The sequence below is a fragment of the Hyposmocoma kahamanoa genome, unplaced genomic scaffold (assembly GCF_003589595.1).
Source record: "Hyposmocoma kahamanoa isolate Upper Pololo Valley unplaced genomic scaffold, ASM358959v1 64, whole genome shotgun sequence".
NCBI lineage: Eukaryota > Metazoa > Arthropoda > Insecta > Lepidoptera > Cosmopterigidae > Hyposmocoma > Hyposmocoma kahamanoa.
The window spans coordinates 17,497,054-17,516,178 of record NW_020653852.1 but is presented as its reverse complement, the minus strand read 5'-3'; the positions used below and the strand labels follow the sequence as shown (position 1 = coordinate 17,516,178).

Below are 19,125 nucleotides of genomic sequence, written 5' to 3'. Positions count from 1 at the left end.
GATATGGCCCTTATTTTGTCTCTATTTCTGGTTATATACTCGATGATTACGAATGATGACCTCTGTGGCCCAACGGTTTGCGCTGTGGACGCTGGATGAGAAGGTACAGAGTTCCATTCCCAAAGGGATCAGTTTGCAAAACGTACTTTTCTAAAATGCTCACGGGTAGTGCCCCGGGGTGTATTCTCTCTGATTTCTTTTTATGATATCGAGTGACTGGACGAATAAGACGTTATGGTGAACTACACGCCTGTCCATAACAGTTGCAGTGCCACTCAGAGTATTAAATCGCAAAGATCTGGAGGGCACTGACCATTGCGCCTGTCACTCTAAGGCTCCATTTATATTGCGGCGGAACGGAATGAAAGCGAATTTTTGTTAGGATCATAGATTTAGTATATAGGGACCTATATACTAAATTACTAATCTACGATATTTTGTGTGTATATAACGTAATGAACTTTATAGTCAATTGTGTAATGTACAAACTTGATACGAGCCAAAAACCGTCGCGGAATTCTTGCGCATGCTCGAGAATTGAACTTGAGAACTGGGAATCTCCTTAGTGTGCTTCTCTGGTATATTATTACTATCATTAAAACGTACAATGTCATATTTAATTTCAATATTTATTTGACTTACAAACTACAAAATATACGTAAAGAACATATTTTAGTTCTATAACATAACATCGAGACAATTTTCAAATAAAAATCAGTTCTTCTTGTACCAATATCCTAATAATTTTGCACAGAATAAAAAATACAGTTTTTATTAAAAATGATAAACCCAACTAGGAATAGGCAGTTTAAAGTGTCCATTATTTCAATATATTCATCACAAACCTACATTACTAATAACTAAGTCTTTAACATTACGCAAAAATAATTTTGATGCCTATGGCTATATACACATGCAAAATTTACGAAATAAGCGATTGTTTGTATTAAAAAAGAATATTATTAAATGGATGAACGAAATTAATACTTTATTCCATATTAAAAATAACAATGATAAAACATAAAAGTAAGTGAAACTTTTATGTTTATTAGCTCTAATATTGGACTGGAGGACTTGGTTCCAAGGTCATGAAATAAAAAAGTGTAACAAAAGCAAGTTCTTCCTTCTAAAGGTGGATTGACAATGAACAAAATTCTCGCAAATTGAGTTGATCAATCAGGGGCTAAAGTCCAGCTCCTGATTAGTTAACTCAAGGTTATATCGCGCAACGCGATAAATTACGGCAATATATTGCCAGAATTTGTGCATTGTGAATTCACCTCCACAGTAGAAAAATAGATACAAAGAGAGCACAACGAAAGAAGACTTTTTAGGGCGACTTCAATTAGACGAGTTGCAGTAGCGCGACTGTGATGCGGCCGCCGCGCGTCTGTAGCGCTTCAGTAATTTTTAGTTCACTAATTGTGACTGCAAAGGTGGCACGCGTGTCACGACAATCACCCTGCAACTAAGCTTCTGAATATTGTATGAAAATTAGTAGCCGCGCGGCAGCAGCGCCGCTGTGGTGCTACTGCAGCGCATCTATAAGCGTCGAATTTGAAGGCCCTAATAGAAATATTTTAAATACATACACTTCATTTTAAATACAAATAATGCATACGTAGATAATAATAACATGTAGTACACAATACTTTTGTAGGAAAATGTAAGAAGTAAATATACGGCTAGGAGAGAAAATAATCGACTCAGGAGCTAAGGAAAAGAAGTTCCTGACACGTAGTTTCAAGGAGTTAAGCGAATGAGATAGGTTCAGGAAATAAATTCCACAGACACTGTACAAGAGTTTCAGGAAAAGGCAAAGGTTTAATACGTATGTTTAGTATCAGGCGGGCAAAAGAGACGGTAGAGTGTACAAGAGTTATAAAGCGTTGAAGAACGGTAAGGAGAGATAAAATAATAAAATAGTGAAGAGTAAAGAAGAGAAAGGATATTAAGGTATAAGGTGGGCAACCATTTAAGGAATTGGAAGATAATGGTCAAAATAAAGTTTAAAGATAAATCTTGTATACCTATTTCAGAGCTGTCCCAATTTTTCGAGCTTTTAGCATTAGTTGCATTAAGACGCCTTCAAAGCAGACGCTGAGCTTTGAAGCGCGGCAGCCGCGACACTATTACTTTTCATACAATATCTGGAAGCGCAGTCGCGGCGCCACGGTTGTGACACACGTGCGTCACTTTTGCAGTAACAATTAGTGAAGTAAGACGCAACGCGCGGCTGCTGCGCCACTGTAGCGCTTCTACAAGCGTCTAATTTGAAGGCGTCCTTAGTATTCGAATATCACAACTCGCTTTTAATAATGCTCGTACGCCTGTTGAAAACTAGACCACGATCCGAAATGTTATTTAATTGCACCAACGACAGAAACGATCTGCAGGTAAAACATAATCAGACTATGCCATATTTTATGCCTATAAGGCATATTTCGAATATTTCCAAAAATCACACTTAAAGATCTTTCAATTACTACCTGATCGATTTCTCATAATCACCCTTTTTTAATACAAACACCTTCAGTTACAAACTTAAGAACAAAACAGATCACTTTGTCAAAAACACAAGATAAATTCTACAATCAATATTCTGATTCATATCACAATGGAAAAGAACTTAAAATCGACTGTACTTTACAGTTAGTTCTAAGGACATGTAGCTTAGTTTACGAATAAAAAGGGAAGGCTACTACTATGTATAGGAGCACTTGTGATGCACGTCAATTGTAAAAAAACTGATATTCTCCAGACCCCAAAAAACTAGTTACAATCTTAGTTTGTTTGTTCATTTGGTCATATCACTATTGATAATTATGATTGTATTGATTGCAGGGGTTATTGATGAATGGGAATACAAACATTAGTATCGCCGTGGCGAGGTTTTGAGGCACTTTGGAACGTATTTTAAAGCGCACCGTTTTTGTTGAATAGCTAGACTGCAGAACCACTGGTTCTTTGTTGTAAAGTTAAGCGGTTACAATATATGGATTCCAGTTATAATTGTGCCTAATTGTATTTCAAGTAATTTTGAATTCCAACAGCAGTCAGTGTCAAGCCATAGACTTTCCGTGATCACAATGCATGCAAAACATATCGTGCTAGTCGACAATTAAGGTACACGGTACGAAATCTGAATCAGATAACTGTGCACTGCTCATAAGAATTATATTTTATAAATTTGTCGTACAAGATAAGATAATGATATCTAATCGATACAAATACTTATTAATACATTACTATAACCCTACGCTTTTCCTATACAAATAGAGGAGTGGTTATTTCTACCGAAGTTAACACTTCCACGTGTGACAATTTTCATACATTCAAACTTTGATATATTTATAAAAGCAAATCAATATACGAATCGAGTTCAATAATGTCGAAATAGTATGGATACACTTGTTTTAACGAAAGCATCTCAATTGCAAGAATATCTTACTAATAATAAATGCCAATTGTATGTACCTCAACGAGTTCTCATAGATTAAGGGTCGTATTCCAGAACTCTACTCAATACTCAAGTCAGGACATGCGTGTTGCAGTGAGCACTGAAAATCATACTCAAGACCTTGCTATTAGGGTGGTATTTCCGGTGCTTGAAATCGTACTCAAGTCTGCTCAAATCCTGACTTGAGCATTGAGTAGAGTTCTGGAATACGACCCTTAGTGTTGTCAATTCAAAAACGGAAATACGACCCTAATGGCAAGGACTTGAGTATGATTTTCAGTGCTCACTGCAATGCTCAAGTCCTGACTTGAGTATTGAGTAGAGTTCTGGAATACGACCCTGAGTTTATAAATACAGGAAATATCGCGGTCATTCTCGGACTAGTGTTCACTACGTAATTTCCGTGGCAATTTTTATTGTTTAAGTATTCGATTGTTTATCGTGCAATATTATTTAATATTCGAGTATTGTATTGTAAAATATTATTTAATATACTTGAATATTTAAATAATAAAAATTGCCACGGAAATTAGTTAGTGGACACTAGTCTGAGAATGACTGGTTGACATCTCATCCGATATACTATTAATACCAGACTCGGGCTTGGCCTAACATTGGTTATTAGTCATTTTAGTTGCAGTAAGTAAACAAGATATTGTTTGAAGACTCCATTACTTGACTAAAGATGGTCCAGTTAATAACTAGGTGTTCTACATCTCTTTTATCTCTAAAAACCACACCGTATAAACGGGTTGTGTGATATTACTCCAATTCAATGATGTCAATATTCATGTCAATGTTAGAATTATCATTTTCATCGTCGCAGTTGAAGAACCGCAGGTCATCTAGAGCCGAGCCTGTAACAGAAAAGCAGTTTTAAAGTTTAACACGCGAATTTTAAATTCAATGAGAGTTTTACGACAGCAACAACGGGAAAACTTAATATACAGCCTTATTGAAACTTCTGGGCGCATATCGCCGGATTAGAGTGAATACCTGTTAATTAGAGGTGATCATTATTACAACACCAGATTAAGTAATCCTTTATTCTTAAGCAATATATAACTTAGTATCGAACAACTGTCTAAACTGCTGTTGCGATTGGGTCGCGCGAACAAGCACGTACGCAATAAATAGCCCATAGGCAGTGAGATGATTAGACGATGCAACGATTTGCAAATGTTACGATTATAATATTTCAGTGCACAGCATAAAGTCTCTCTTTCTCAGCACAAACTCGTTCTCATTTTATGTTTTATTGTTATTAAACTTATTATCTTACTGTTATTAGTCAAATATATGAAACTACGATTTTGAGCTTTATGCAATTGGAATAATGTCGATTTTAATATTCGATATCGACAGTTACTATTAATCAATTTAAGTACAGCTTTTACAATTTGTTTTTTGTTTATTGATTAATGGCTACAATAGATTTATAACAATAACAATTTGATTTGAATGAATTTGAATCGCGGATAGTCGCCCATTATCTGCGAATGTCTGAAATCTCAAATAACAGGTTCCACAACAGTGTTGCCGTGGTGTTGCCAGGGCCCTTGAGTCGAAAATTACAAAAGTTATATTTTTGTCTACGTTTTACAAATTTAAATTTTACATTTTACAAGTTCGTTTTATTTTTAAATTAAAAATTGCAATTGTAAAATATATTATATACGCTTAAATCCTAAAAATAAAAAAGTAAGTACGCTCAAGAAAAATCAAGCTATAACCGGTAATTTATTGATTTCACCTTATTAGCATGATATCTAAGTTAGTTTTTGGTTTAATTTGGGTGCATTCGTAAACTATTTAGGATTAACAATAACAAAATCTAAACTAAACTAGTACTTGGTACTTGGTGTAACGGGCTGGTGTCCGCAACTCGACGACAAAAAAAAAAAAAAAATAGTAACTTTTTTTTTTTAAATTGCCTTAACAAAAATTATTTACGTATTACGCCAGAAGATTTTTTTTATAATATCAAGTGACGGACAATTCGTGCGCCTGGTAGCAAGCTACACGCCTGTCCATCAAAAGTTACGAAAAATGTAAGAAATGTAACCGTCTGGCAACACTACACAATAATCATTCGCTATCATTGTCATATTGTATGCAAAATTACAAAACAGCAGAATAACAGGTTTTCTGACAACAGTTTACAATAACAGTTGTTAAAAAATCGCACAACAGTATAATTGTTTTTTTTTTTTTTTAAACGCACACACTTAACATAGCCCCGCACTAGGGAAACCCTGTGTCGCGGGTGCCATGGACACACACATAGACAACCACAAATTACACCCAAACTCACGAGAGAAATAATTGTAGGCTATACAACTATTTCTCTCGGCCCGGGAATCGAACCTGGGACCTCTGCGTGGCAGTCCGGCATGGTAACCGTTCGGCCACGGAGGCAGTTCTTTGAGATTATTGACAAACAGACGTTTTTGCCATGTCTATCTATTATGTAAGGTTGACATTAGCAAGAAAAGCCGGAGTTTTCAGTAGTAATAAGATCGAAAATCTCTGAACAAACATTGCAACAAATTTTTTTATGGTAAATTGAGTTATTTTCAAATTTATTAATATTATTACAAAATGCTTCTATATGACTATTACTATTCCCATTGAAGCCAATCTATGAAAGACCACGAAATGGTCATGCAGGCACAAAGCGAGGAAGGGAGGTGAAGCCGGATGGCGGGCGGCGGGACAATAATCTTTTGTTATTTCTTTTGCCAAAACTCGGAACAAATCCGGAATGAAACTCTACTCGTATTTGATTTGGATATAGATTGTCAGAAATAATTGTCTGTTGTAAAATGTTGTTGTTAGCATATCTTGTTTTGTACTAAATGGTTTTATTCATCAAACGATGCTTTTTACACAGTGTTATTTGCAATATTACGAGATATTCTTTAAAAACATTAAATAAAAAGGAAAGGTCTTTCTTATATGTGTGACCGAAATCTTCACCTTCACTCTAGGCGTAATTAAATTTAAAAAAAAATTAAAAAGGCAATAAATCACTATATGTAACCTAATAACACGTAGATGTAAATTTAATGAGCCCAAATATGGTAGTTCACTGTAAATAATTGAAAAGTTGCGTAGAGTGCAAACTGCTCTGGTTGCAGCATCAGATCAAGATAACATACCATATAGTAGTATCATCGGATATCGATAGTATTACAATTAAATTTCAAATAAATCAGACAAGTGGAAATACTTATTTATCTTATGACTTAGGGTCGTATTCCAGAACTCTACTCAATGCTCAAGTCAGGATTTGAGCAGACTTGAGTATGATTTCAAGCACTGGAAATACGACCCTAATGGCCAGGCCTTGAGTATGATTTTCAATGCTCACTGCAATACTCAAGTCCTGACTTGAGTATTGAGTAGAGTTCTGGAATACGACTCTGAGATCCCTATAGTAACTGGGAGGATAATTATGTTCATCAAACACTAAACATAACTAAAAATCATCTCAATAAAATTAAATAAATAATAAATAACGCACACACTCAACATAGCTTTCAAATAAAAAAATCTCTTTGAGTAGAGTTCATCCGCTTGGGTGCTACGTTGCCACACACAGACAAAGGCAGACAAGACTTGATGCATTACTCAAAAATGTGCATTTTCTATTTATTTATTTTTAGTGCTTCTAAAAGCATAATTTTATTTATTTTTAAGCCTAAATAATGAATTTTTAAGATTCTTAAAAAAATATCCAAGCTATTGAATTACAGTATTCGCAGCGCGCACTCAACGCAATGAAACTAGTTATACTTTCAGGAACGTGGGGAAATATCGACCTCGTCGTATATACGAGTATTTCAACCAGAATGAATGTATCCTAAAGTAGAGCCAAGAAACAGGTGAGTACGAAAATGTGGGCAAATGTATGTGGAGGAAGCTAATGAGTTATGAGAACAGCGTAGCGGGTGGAAATCCATAGCTTCCGCTTACCACAGTGGAATACAAACGTGATAAAATGTTTCCATGAAGCTACCTCAAAGTACGTGTAAGTAGTAAATGTGCTCACCTGTCTTTTTCTTTTTAGCGGCACTAGTTGAGGCAGTCGAGGAGCGTTTCTTCGCAACCGTCCAAGATTTGAAGGCGGGTGTCGCCGGCATGATTTCAACGTTAGTCACGCGAATCGACTTCTTTGCCCTGCAAATGTGTTTCATTTAAATTCGTTGAAGTGCTTGTACACCGCTTTAGCCAATCGTTGTTAAATTCTTTTACAAAGTTTAGGCTCCTTTGGGCTCCTAAAAAGGAGACAAATACACCGTGATTGGCACGGTTGTCGGGGCAATTTATTATAAAATTATGATACCCAGATGTTTTAGCAAAAAATGTAAAACTATAACGTTATGTCACTTAACAGAATTAATTGATCGATGATGTCGCAGAAGTCTTCCCTCCGCTGCATGCCTCTCTCCTCCGTGCTCCTGTGAGGGTTTATCGCTACGCGCCCACTCCCAACCGACCACCCGGGACTGCTTCTAGCTAAAAAGACTTACGCGCGCGCTTATCTATATACTCAGTTTGTAGCTTTGATTATTTTGAATTTAATTTTTCTAGTAAAGATATATCTACTCAATAATATTCTTCATTATTTCTTCGCCTACCTTGATACCATTTATTTACATGTTCCCGAACTAGTTAGGGGTAGAGACCTACATTATCGTATAATGTTTAGTCAAAGCAAGGAAATACGAAAACTTGTAAAAATAATACTTACTGGTTCTCTACAGATGCCACCGTAGCTTTTCCACTGCCTGTTAGAATGATATTCTTCGAGGTGCCGACTATCTTAGTAGGAGTATTGTTTGACGCTTTACCAATCTTTATATCCCTACTCAGTTTGTCTAGGACAGAGCTCGTGGAAGGAGTTGCGTCAGTCAGATCTACTGAATCAATTTTTCCTATATTCTGATTCTTTCCTTTTCCCTCAGTCGCCGGCCCAAATACATCGTTCAATTTCATTAACACTGTATTAGTTTTATTGATTTGATCTAAAATTTTATCTTTTTTAGCTTGTGACACTTTAGGCATAGGATCATTTTGACTTCTAGTAGCTTTAGAAGGTGTTGAAGATGCCGACTTCTTTGTTGAAGTGCTTCCGACAACCTTTTCCGGTCGTAAATTTGATTTTGTCGGCGTATTTTCGACGGGGAAAGGATCTTCTGATGCTTGAATGTGCACAACGTCTTTCAATATAGATAAAGGATCATTTGGACTAGATGGTCTTGAACTGTTGTCACTGCTACTGCTCGATGAAGATATTTTACGAGATCTTTTTGTTTTTTTCGTTTTGCTTTCGACCTTGCTAAATTTTGAAGAAACTCGTTCAGGTTCCTCGTCGTCCGACAGTGAGACTGAGGTTTGAGGGTCATTTGTTTGTTTCTTTGATGTAGTTGCTTTAAGCTGGCCCACTGCAGCATCATTATCATCCCTATTGAGAATTTCCACTTGACCAGTTTTTGTGATACGCAGTATATCACCCGGTTTGCATAGGGTTTTGTTTCTAGCTTTGCTAGACGCAGGTCCTGGTTTTGACAAGGTCTTAGACGGAAGAGTTGGGAGTATTGATTCTGAACTGCTTACATTTTGAGTGGAAGTACCCGTGGTTGATATTGATCCAAGGTTTATAGTCCCTATCGGCGAGCTAATTATCTGTGGGGCTGTAATTACTTTTGTCGGGATAGTACCAACTATGTTAATATTTTGAGGTTGTAAGGTGAAGGACGATGCTTGAGGTCCAACATTCAAATTTTGATTCAACATGTTCAGATTTTGAGGTATTTGGTTGACAAAGTTGAGGTTTTGGGGCATTTGATTCATTATCACACTTTTTGAGCTTAGTAAGCCGTCTAAATGAGGATTTAGCAAATTAACGTTATTTGGTATCTGCATTGGGACTGCGGTGTTTTGCGAGCCAACAAAGAGTCTTGAAATGTTCACATTGGGTGGTATGGAGCCCTGAGGTAGTTTGGTAAGTTTACTGGCATGCGATGCTGGGATTACAACGAAATTCGCATTTTGGGATTTTCCAAGATTAATGACTCCAGTTTGTAAAGTTGGTATTGATTCAGGAATAATCTGGGGTTGTCCAGGATTGATCGGGTTCGCCGCTGTCAATTGTACAGGCACAGGTTGCTGTTGCTTAGCAGTAGATTTCACCGCTACTAATTTACGAGCGTTTGAAGTTGGTTGCACAGTAGGGGTGATAGTTTCTTCTTCGTCACTATCTAAGCAGATCGTATCACTTGCAGTATCAGAAACAACACTGGGTTTCTGTACAGTGGTATTTGCTGGTGGTATAACTAAAGAAGGGGATAGCACTATTTTGCCTTTTGAGATTTTTATTTTCGGTATTGGAGGTCCTTGTGATGTCACTTTATTGACTGGAAGGAGATGCTTATTCTTCGGAGCTAGATTATCCGATATAGTGGGTGTAAGATTGTCACTGATGATGACGTCGTCGTCAGGTAATATGCTTTCTTCTTTCGGTTGTGTGGATATTTGAGTTGTCTCTGCTATGCTGTGTGCTCTTGCAAACCTGTGTAAAAAATATACAATTTAAAAAACTAAACGCAACTTTAGAGCTTCTTGTGAAAGAGTTCGTCCAGGGAAGTACTGCCACCTTACCTATTTCTGCTGCTAAGCAGTAATGTGAGCATTTCTGTGTACTGGTTTTGAAGGGTAAGAGTGCTGATGAGATTACAGGCAGAAAAGTCCCATACTTTTCAACCTGCCTCAGGGTGACGGGCGCAGTGGCAGTGCCCCTCAGATCTTTGCTATGTAAATCTCTGAACAGCACTGCGACTGTTATGGAAAGGTGTGTCGCTTACCACCAGGACGCACGACTTGTTCGTCCCGTCACTTGGAATAAAAAAACCGCAATGTCGCCTGTAGTAAAATTATAAACTGAATCACGAATTTTCTGTACAAGTTCCATAATCCATACCTATAGCTTGACCGCTATTGTCTCCATCTTACACATAACACCAAAGATTGACGAGTACGATCTCCTTACACACACCGTCATTGGCAGAAGGATGGTAATTTTTGGATAGCGTTTTTTCCCACAATGTGTCGGACAGCCCAATCTATAGATGCCACGTTTTAATGAGTAGTATTCAACTATAATGAATATGCAGGATTATTTTTTAAAATAATAATAACCTCGCAGGATTATATTATTATTACATAAACAACAACTTTAATAAATTTACAAAAAAATAGTTTTTGTTGTACTATCTGACACTTTTCAGATCTGCAGTAAGTTCAAACGTGCAAGTGTCCTCCTCGACGAAACCCAGCCCCGCTCTTGCGTTTTGCATCGGATTGGTATTTACGCTAACGCTTTCTTTCATTACCGCACAGAGTTCACTGTTAGGAGCGATCTATTTAAATATTTTATTTTTTATAAGTAACGGAACAGTTGTTATTTACAATATTAGTAATAAGCGCTGCGAGGTTGTTAGTATGTTACAAAATCCTGTGTAGAGTGACAAGCTCCTTAGTGGTGCTGCGAAAGGAGGGAGCAAATATCCAATGTCCGGTGGGGTAATGAGCTGTCAATACTGTTCATAACACAAGGAATAAAGGAAATCTCTAGAACAGAATTAACGACGCGGTGTCTTTCCACATGCATATTTGCTTATAATCAAAGAAAATATACTCACATTCCAATAGGCACGACAGTAGGCGAAGCAGTAGTCTCAGAAGATCCAGCGGCAGACATAGCAACTCCCGTCGCCATTATTTTCGCGAACCCAGGATTTGTTTTGGATTTCTTCACTTTCGCTTGCGGTACTTGCGCCTTTATTTGAGGAGACTCAGGTATTATATCTTTTTGTGGAGTTGGTGGTTTGGTTTTACCAGTCAACTCCGCAATAGTTTTGGCTTTTAATTTAGCTATTGGCTTATCTTGTGAATCATTCCTGATTCTTGATATGGACGGCTCACACTTTGTCACTGTTTTAGAATTCGTTTTGTAGAGTTTCGCTATAATATCTGGACCAAGTACCTGTTGAAGTGAATTTATAATATTTTTAATTAATGACAATAACATTGAAGTTTCCATTGATCACAATTATTTTGCGTTGGCGTATTTTCTTAATTCATGATTGGGTCTGCCGGAGCGCATACTGATGATTTATAATTGTGAGAGAAATGTAAATAAATCTTGAACCATAACTCATAGAGCAGTTACACACGGCGATGATTACATCGCGACACTAGCGATTTACTGGCGATTGCATCTTCGCCCGTTTGCACCGTCGTGATCGTATCACTGCCACTGCGACTGCATCGTGTTTGCATCGCGATTGTATTGCTGCTCAAGTTGCGAGTGCGTGCAAAGATGAACAATTAGCGACTGAATCGCTGCAAACACGCTGCTAAGAGTCGGCGTGTGTAACCGCTCATAAATATTCAATTAGTTCTGTATCAGAACTAGCTTCAGAAAATCTATACACTAACACGCACCTTAAAGGCGATGTCGTAAATAGGTCCGCTGTCAATCGGTTTTCCAGTTGTTTCAACCTCCTTCTGAGCCTTCAAAGCACTGTACTGAGCTGCTAAAGTAGCCGCATCTTCATCCAAACTAGAATTACCCTCGAGATACGTATGCGCTATAATCTTTATGAAATTCTTATTACTTAATAGTGAAGGATGTAATGGAATTGGCGCATCCACAGTAGCTTTTAATTTTTCACTTTTACTTGTCGATTTTTGAACCGGAGCATCATCATCGTCACTCAATAGTATACTATTTATTTCAGTGTTTAATTCTTTTTTCACAATGTCCTGTTCTTTTTCAGGTTCCACAGTTCTATGTTGTTCTTTCTTCGATTTTGGTTTTGGTTTTTCAGTTTTTTGTTTAGGTGTAATTTGTTCAGGAGTATAATCGTTGTCGCTAGCGCCTGGCCAGTCGTCGTCCGCATCCAAGTCAACTATTTCGTCGTCAATTGAATTTATTTGTTTCTTGGCTACAATTGCGGCTTTTCTGCGATTTTTGCCGTCTTCTATTTTTTCTTCCTCATGTGCATCAGGTTTTTTTTCACATATCTTCACAGATTTTTCATGTCTAATTTCAGCTGAAGTTTCTTCCAGTGTTTTATGTACAGGTTTTCTCGGCCTACCTCTTCCTCTCTTTTGTTTAACGTCCTTTACAGTTTTAACGTCGCTCACGGGTGGCTTAGGAGCGGTCTCTTGTGGCATTGCAACAGTTGTCGGAGGCATAGGCTCCTTACCAAGTAAAACATTTGCTACAGTTTGTGTCACTTCATCTTCGAAACTTTCCTGATCAATTTGTCCGAAAGCAACTATTTTTCGTACTTTAGCGACTAGTTTGGTTATTTCCTGTGCATTTTGAGTTTGGTTGCGACTAACGAGAATGTCCATAATTTTCTTTACCATTCCATCTTGTATGGACTTAGCTTCTTTGTTTTGTTCAAGTACTTGTGGGGCAGGCGGTAAAGATATTTTAAGTTTGATTGGTTTCTTGCGTTTTTTATGTTTAGGTTCTGGCACTGCGGTTGAAGTGTCTGTTTTGATTTCGGTTAAATTAGAAAGTTGCGGGTATTGGAGTAAATGAGATGATTCGGGTATTTCGGGTAGCGGCAGCTGGTAATCGTGGTCATTTACTGTTTTTACTGGTTTGTTGCGTTTGAGATGGCCTGATGTTAGCTGATTTTGCCGCTCTGTACGCGAAAGATATAAACAGCATGATTACTGGTTTCTAATTTTAGAAATTGAAAGAGAACACTAATAAATACGAGTCATTTGTGATAGACTAATATGAAATACGCATACATAATTAATTACCAGAAATGAATCACAATTTTTTAATTTTTTAATTGCCACAAGAGTCATTCGAGTTGTTCGTTAGTCTAAACAGTCCAAAAATTTTGGACGTAATTAATATATAAGGATAGTAATTACTATCATTATCAAAAATGGATCACGGATGGATCAAGAATAGATCACATATTCAGTTTTAATGAAAACTCATAACGAGCGCTATTTTACTTTCGAGTGAGCTAGTTGAATTTGATACGGGAGGTGTGACCATTATAATAATATGTATATGGGGCATTAGATGCTTTAACATACGTTTGTGAGCGTGTTCCTCTTGAAACTGCATCCAGGCAGCTGCGCGTTCGTCCTCCGGCAGCGAAGGCTCGGCGGACCCGCGTAGTAGCGAGTCGTGCTCGTGGACTGCGTGTAGCGCTGACAAGCGAGCTACGCGTAGCAGTGCTACATCGCGCACGCCCGCTGCTACGCCACCAGCTACGCCTAAGCCACTCTCGTCATATCTAAAGTTCGTAAATAAGTACTACATGAAATAAAACTACTTGAACTTAAATTTCTTAGAACTAATTACGGTAATCTTAATTCACTCATTCAATTAAATTTTTTTTACAACTTTTTGATACCTATATTAGAGTCATATCCTAGATACTTTTCAACACTTACATCCCAAAGACACTTTTGACATAATTCTTACCGATAGAGTTCTGTAAGCTCAGCCATGTTGTAGTGCCGCTCGATTTGTTGTTCATCGACTACGCGGCACGCCACCGCCTGTTTCGACACAGATCGCTCATAGATCTTCTGTTCCATTGTGCCCTGTAATCAAAGTAGCGGTTCTAGAGTTGAAGAACAAAATGTTAGCAATTTTAATTTACAGTAATGTGTCCCTTTCTTAGATTTTCGTTATTAAATATCGTGTTAGGGCTGCTGAGCGTCTCTGAAGAGCTCTTAAATGCTATTACTTCAATAAACATTGGGAAAAATTAATTATTATTTTTTGTTTTCCATATTTATGTATACAGCGTACTGTATTTTTTAATTCGACGTAAGTTAATATGTGATATCACTAAATAAATTGTATTCGGTTAATAACGGATTCTATTTTAGTTTTAAGTAGCTATTAGACAACAAATCACATACGATGCTCTGATCCACGGAACTGATCCCAAAGTAAGTAACTAAACCAATTGTGTTATGGAAATCGGAAACAACGACTGTACAACAAACATCCAGACTGGAGATATAACAGAAAAGTAAGTTTTCTGCATTGACCCGGCCGGGAATCGAACCCGGGACCTCCATGAAAACCGGTGTGCAAGCCATTCGATTACAGAGGTCGTCTAAATTCTAAGAGAATAGCAGAAGGCTCTTGCAATTTGGTGGTCCTAAGCACGTCAAAGTATGAAAAAAAGAATTGAAATTTTGTTTATGAATGAAATAACGAGTGTGGGCGCGGGCAGTAACTACAGAACGTACACTTTCTTTTTGCTAATTTTGACGAGTCGTATTGCAATGTTTTAGTGTCCAGTGAGAGTAAAAGAAAAAACGTCTATTAAGCTTTGGATAGTTATTAAACGTCTTGAAAATAAAAAAGTCGTCTTGTATTCAAAGGTTACCGAAGTTGTCACCTGTGAAAATAATTTCATATCGTAAAGGATTTCTTACCATAGCAACCAGTCGATAGATGTGACAATCCTTCTTCTGTCCAAAGCGATAAACTCGGAATATACTCTGTATATCATGGGCTGGGTTCCATGACGTGTCGAGGATTATGACGCGGTTGGCCGCCACCATGTTCAAACCCAGTGAACCCGCACGGGTTGAGATAAGGAATAATCTATAAATTTACATATAGTTTATTAAGATTAATGGGCGTCTTGGTGTATGCAATTATTAGACTATACTAAAAATTATGACAGATTTGATTCTATTCCGATATTGTATGACAACTATGATAGCCTAAGCGCCCAGTTACAACGCCTTCATGAACATTGACGGCGAATCTGAATTCTATAGTCTAGGCAACAGTATTTAAATTCCTCTGAAGAATACAACCGCGCGGCCACCGCGCAGATCAAATTTAAGCCAGACTCGCCCGCATGCCCGGGATGCTCATTTAAGTTAAAACGTAAGAACTAAATAAATAGAGCGTATTTTGCCATGACAGTTAAATGCACGCGGTCGCTGTGCGGCGGCCACGTGGACTCCGCTTGGCGACGGTGTGAACGCGATAAAATTCGTGTCGAATAAATGCGTTCATCCCATAAAGCATGATTCTGGTAACGTTTGCAGTTTCTAGAGATATAGTGACGAAAAATCGAATGAAATAAAAATCGATTTAAATGCCTTATCGAGATAATTTGTAACGAAGAGAGAATCGACTTACATTAATTTAATAATAAATAAACAAAATAGAAAAGATTCAATTATTATGTTAATAACCAAGAAAATTACACAACAAATAAAAAATCAACAGCAACTAATTAAAAAGTCAACAACAAAGCATAAAATCAACTGCAACGAAACGAAATTTGAACAATTACCTCAAAAACATCACGCGAAGCTCAAAACCAAAAGAAAACGATCCGCATACAACATTGACTTACAATTATATGGACGTCGGGTCCGCGCTAAAAAGTGTCCGCACTTTTAAGGCGCTAAAATCGTATACAGAGCGCGACACTCCGCTTTAGTCTTCATTTGTTCTACTGACAGCGCGATACTGCGATGACATTACAATTTAAATTTCGAATAGATTGACTTGGGACATTTTTTTCGTGGTTTTTGTATTAGACCCGTCGTCCATTTATTTGTAAGTCAATGGCATACAAGGTGTATACACTAGTATTGATGCGAGATACAAAATAGTCGATGCGATTTATCGATTTTATGGTTTAAATCTGTATGGATAAAATATTCCGTGTTTTGGGACGACCAGTGTTATGTAGCACAAATGCATCGCCAGATTATGCGAATGTATACGTTCGTACACGGCATGCTGCGGTCGCGCACACATACAAGCTGTGCTGTTGCTTTGTATGGAGTAACCATACTTCTCTTATTTCACTACGGTTCGAATCTGGTGGTGGCACATACCAACGACTATTAATTCTCTAATTTAGAAGTTACGTAATAGTTGATATTTTGAAGCAATACCTCTCGCTAACGGTGAAAGAAAATATCGTGATGAAATACGCATTTCGAAGACGTTTCACGGTCCTTGGGAAACATTGAAGTTCCGAACCCGTATTGGACTAGCGTGTCGGACAATGGTATGAACCACGGAATAAAAAAAACAATGAGCTTTAGGCTCAACTCACACTGGCGCAGAGCCGAAACATGGTGACGCGTCATGTTTTTCGTCTATAGTATATTCATTTTTATTTTCCCATTATTAAGGTACAAATTTGTGTTATGCAAATATGGAGAAGGGCGTCGACGCCTGGATGCAATCGATCGCGTCACTTGAGCGCAGTGAGGCGTCAGACGCCGACCACACTGTGATTCGGGCGCACTAATGAGAGTGTCGTCGCGCGTCGCAAAGCGTTGTAGTTGAAAAACAGGACGCGACGCGACGCTTCGACTCTGCGCCAGTGTGAGTTGAACCATAAGCCTCGAATACTATACGAATCGATGTCGCCAAAACTCACACATTCTTCATTTGCAACACTACAAAACCTTGATATTGATTGGTCGTAGTTTCAAATTTAGAAGAAATAACAAATTCTGGATTCTAAATATAATTTAAACTTTACCCTGTTGGCATATCGTTGAAAGTTCAATACCATGAATACCTATTATTGCAAGTTACGACGTTTTGATTTTATATTGAAATTTCAATCAATGCACCGCCATCTAGCTGTTAATGGCTGAACGACGACGAATTGGAGTTATTAATTTAGTTCTCCAAAAACGAATCGACCATATTGCAGGGGTATAAGCTTTACTTTCGTTTCTTGTAACAAAAAAATATTTCGATAAACAGAAAATTTAAATTTTTTTAAATAAGACTTTCCGATAATAGGAAATACCACCACAGGTAATATATTTGGTGCGGCTATCACTTTTGCACTCCAAAACAGTGCAATAAGGCATTTTTCTCGGATTTTAGAGAATTCGCACGAAAGAATGACACAACCATATCATACAAAGCCATATCAAAAAAGGATAATTAGGACTTAACTTTATAGTTTATGGATACTACATTATAGTTTATGTATACTATATTTCAAAAAAATTAAATATATAAGATGAAAAACTTATACACAGAATAAATAATGATTTATTTGAGCCTAAATATTTTGCTTTGACGTTATATGAATAAAGGAAAAAATCTTTTAAATTTATATATGCCATGATATCAGTATATACCTTATAAAAACAACAAATTATAAAGCCATTTGTATTAGTTCCAATAAATTAAATCTTCATTAAAAAGAAAAAAATCAGCTTTTTTAGGTCACTTAGTTTTACTACACAATTTACACAGTGTGTTTTTTTAAGTGGGACAGTATGAAGTAAAGACATTTTATTGAATTTGACCAATTTCTGCTGTCCCGAATTTTTCTTCCAATACAATGAAATGATCCTTACAAGAAACTGAGTCGATTAACACAAAAATAATCAATTTTATTAATTTTTATGGACAATTCGCGCTTGACTAAAAAATACTTAATTGTTCCTAAAACAGTATCCCTGTATCTCCTATAGTTTCGGATTTCATTTCCCCATACTGTCCCAATAAAAAAAATCATTGTTATACTTCGTAGTAACAATGAGCAGGTGTGGTGAAAATAATCTTACGGAACCATCAGCATACTCACTTGGTCTTATGATTGTTCTCAGCGTTAAACTCACGGCACCACTTTTGCCGCACCTCGGCGGGCACGCTTCCGTCTAGCCGGTAGTATTCTTGGCCTAAGCTCCACTTGTTTATCTTTTTCAAAAAGTACTCTAAAGAGTCCATGGTGAAAAGAGATGTTGAGAATATAAGTCTGCAAAAATCATTTAAACCTTTAAGGTGTTAACTCTTTAATTGTACTCCTGGTAATGAATACCATAGATATCGTGTATCATAATCAGAAATGGATCACGGTTGATCAAAGTTGTTACTTTGAATCAAGGCATTTACAATCCTATCCAAAACTGGCCGTAACATTATATTTGAAAACACATTTCAACACATCAACGGAACACCTTTAGATTAAAGAAGAAAAATGTACATGTTATGTCGTGTCGGTACAAACGAAACACTGTACTTTTAGAACACAAAGTAAAAAAGGACGATGAAAAAGCAAATTTTCATGAATATGGACGCATTCTTTTTTTACGTGACAGAGATGTATGGTCGGTGTTAAAAATATGCCTAATGTAAATATAATTAAGGTGCACTTTTCATTGAAACTGGAGTACGTGGAAACAATAGAAAGTACTAAATCCATTGTGATATACAATGTGATTTTAGGACACTAGTTATTTGCTACAGAAATGAATAACAGCAATATTAATATCATACACTTACACTTTATCACCAAGCGATATACATTCTTCCAGAATGCGAAAAACGACAACGAACTTATTGGAGCTGTCTAACGAGTCGAGCATATTGCCTCCGTCGAGGTACTCCAGCCACCACCTGTCCATGTCTCCTGGTTTCACATCTTCGGGTTTTATGTCTTCCGAGGCCGCAAGGTCCGCTTGGGCGAGATCGTCTTCTAACTTTTCCGCTGTTCAATGATAAGGAGAATTTAATAATTTTTTTATAAGTGACGAACAAGTCGTGGGCCGGGTGGCAAGCGACACGTCTATGCATATAATATACTATT

General features: G+C 37.2%; 1 protein-coding gene across 1 annotated transcript in view; it reads right to left on the bottom strand.

Moving 5' to 3' along the window:
* Positions 1-4,025: 4,025 nt before the first annotated feature.
* Positions 4,026-19,125, bottom strand: part of LOC113230919 — a 41,070-nt gene continuing 25,970 nt past the window's right edge. The window contains exons 14-23 of the mRNA XM_026465029.1: positions 18,822-19,026; positions 18,124-18,294; positions 14,966-15,137; positions 13,995-14,116; positions 13,601-13,803; positions 11,972-13,188; positions 11,167-11,510; positions 8,217-10,037; positions 7,515-7,642; positions 4,026-4,317 (exon numbers count right to left, since the gene is read on the bottom strand). Coding sequence (XP_026320814.1) covers positions 4,223-4,317; positions 7,515-7,642; positions 8,217-10,037; positions 11,167-11,510; positions 11,972-13,188; positions 13,601-13,803; positions 13,995-14,116; positions 14,966-15,137; positions 18,124-18,294; positions 18,822-19,026 — 4,478 coding nt within the window. The 3' untranslated portion in view covers positions 4,026-4,222. The remainder of the gene's footprint in view (positions 4,318-7,514; positions 7,643-8,216; positions 10,038-11,166; positions 11,511-11,971; positions 13,189-13,600; positions 13,804-13,994; positions 14,117-14,965; positions 15,138-18,123; positions 18,295-18,821; positions 19,027-19,125) is intronic.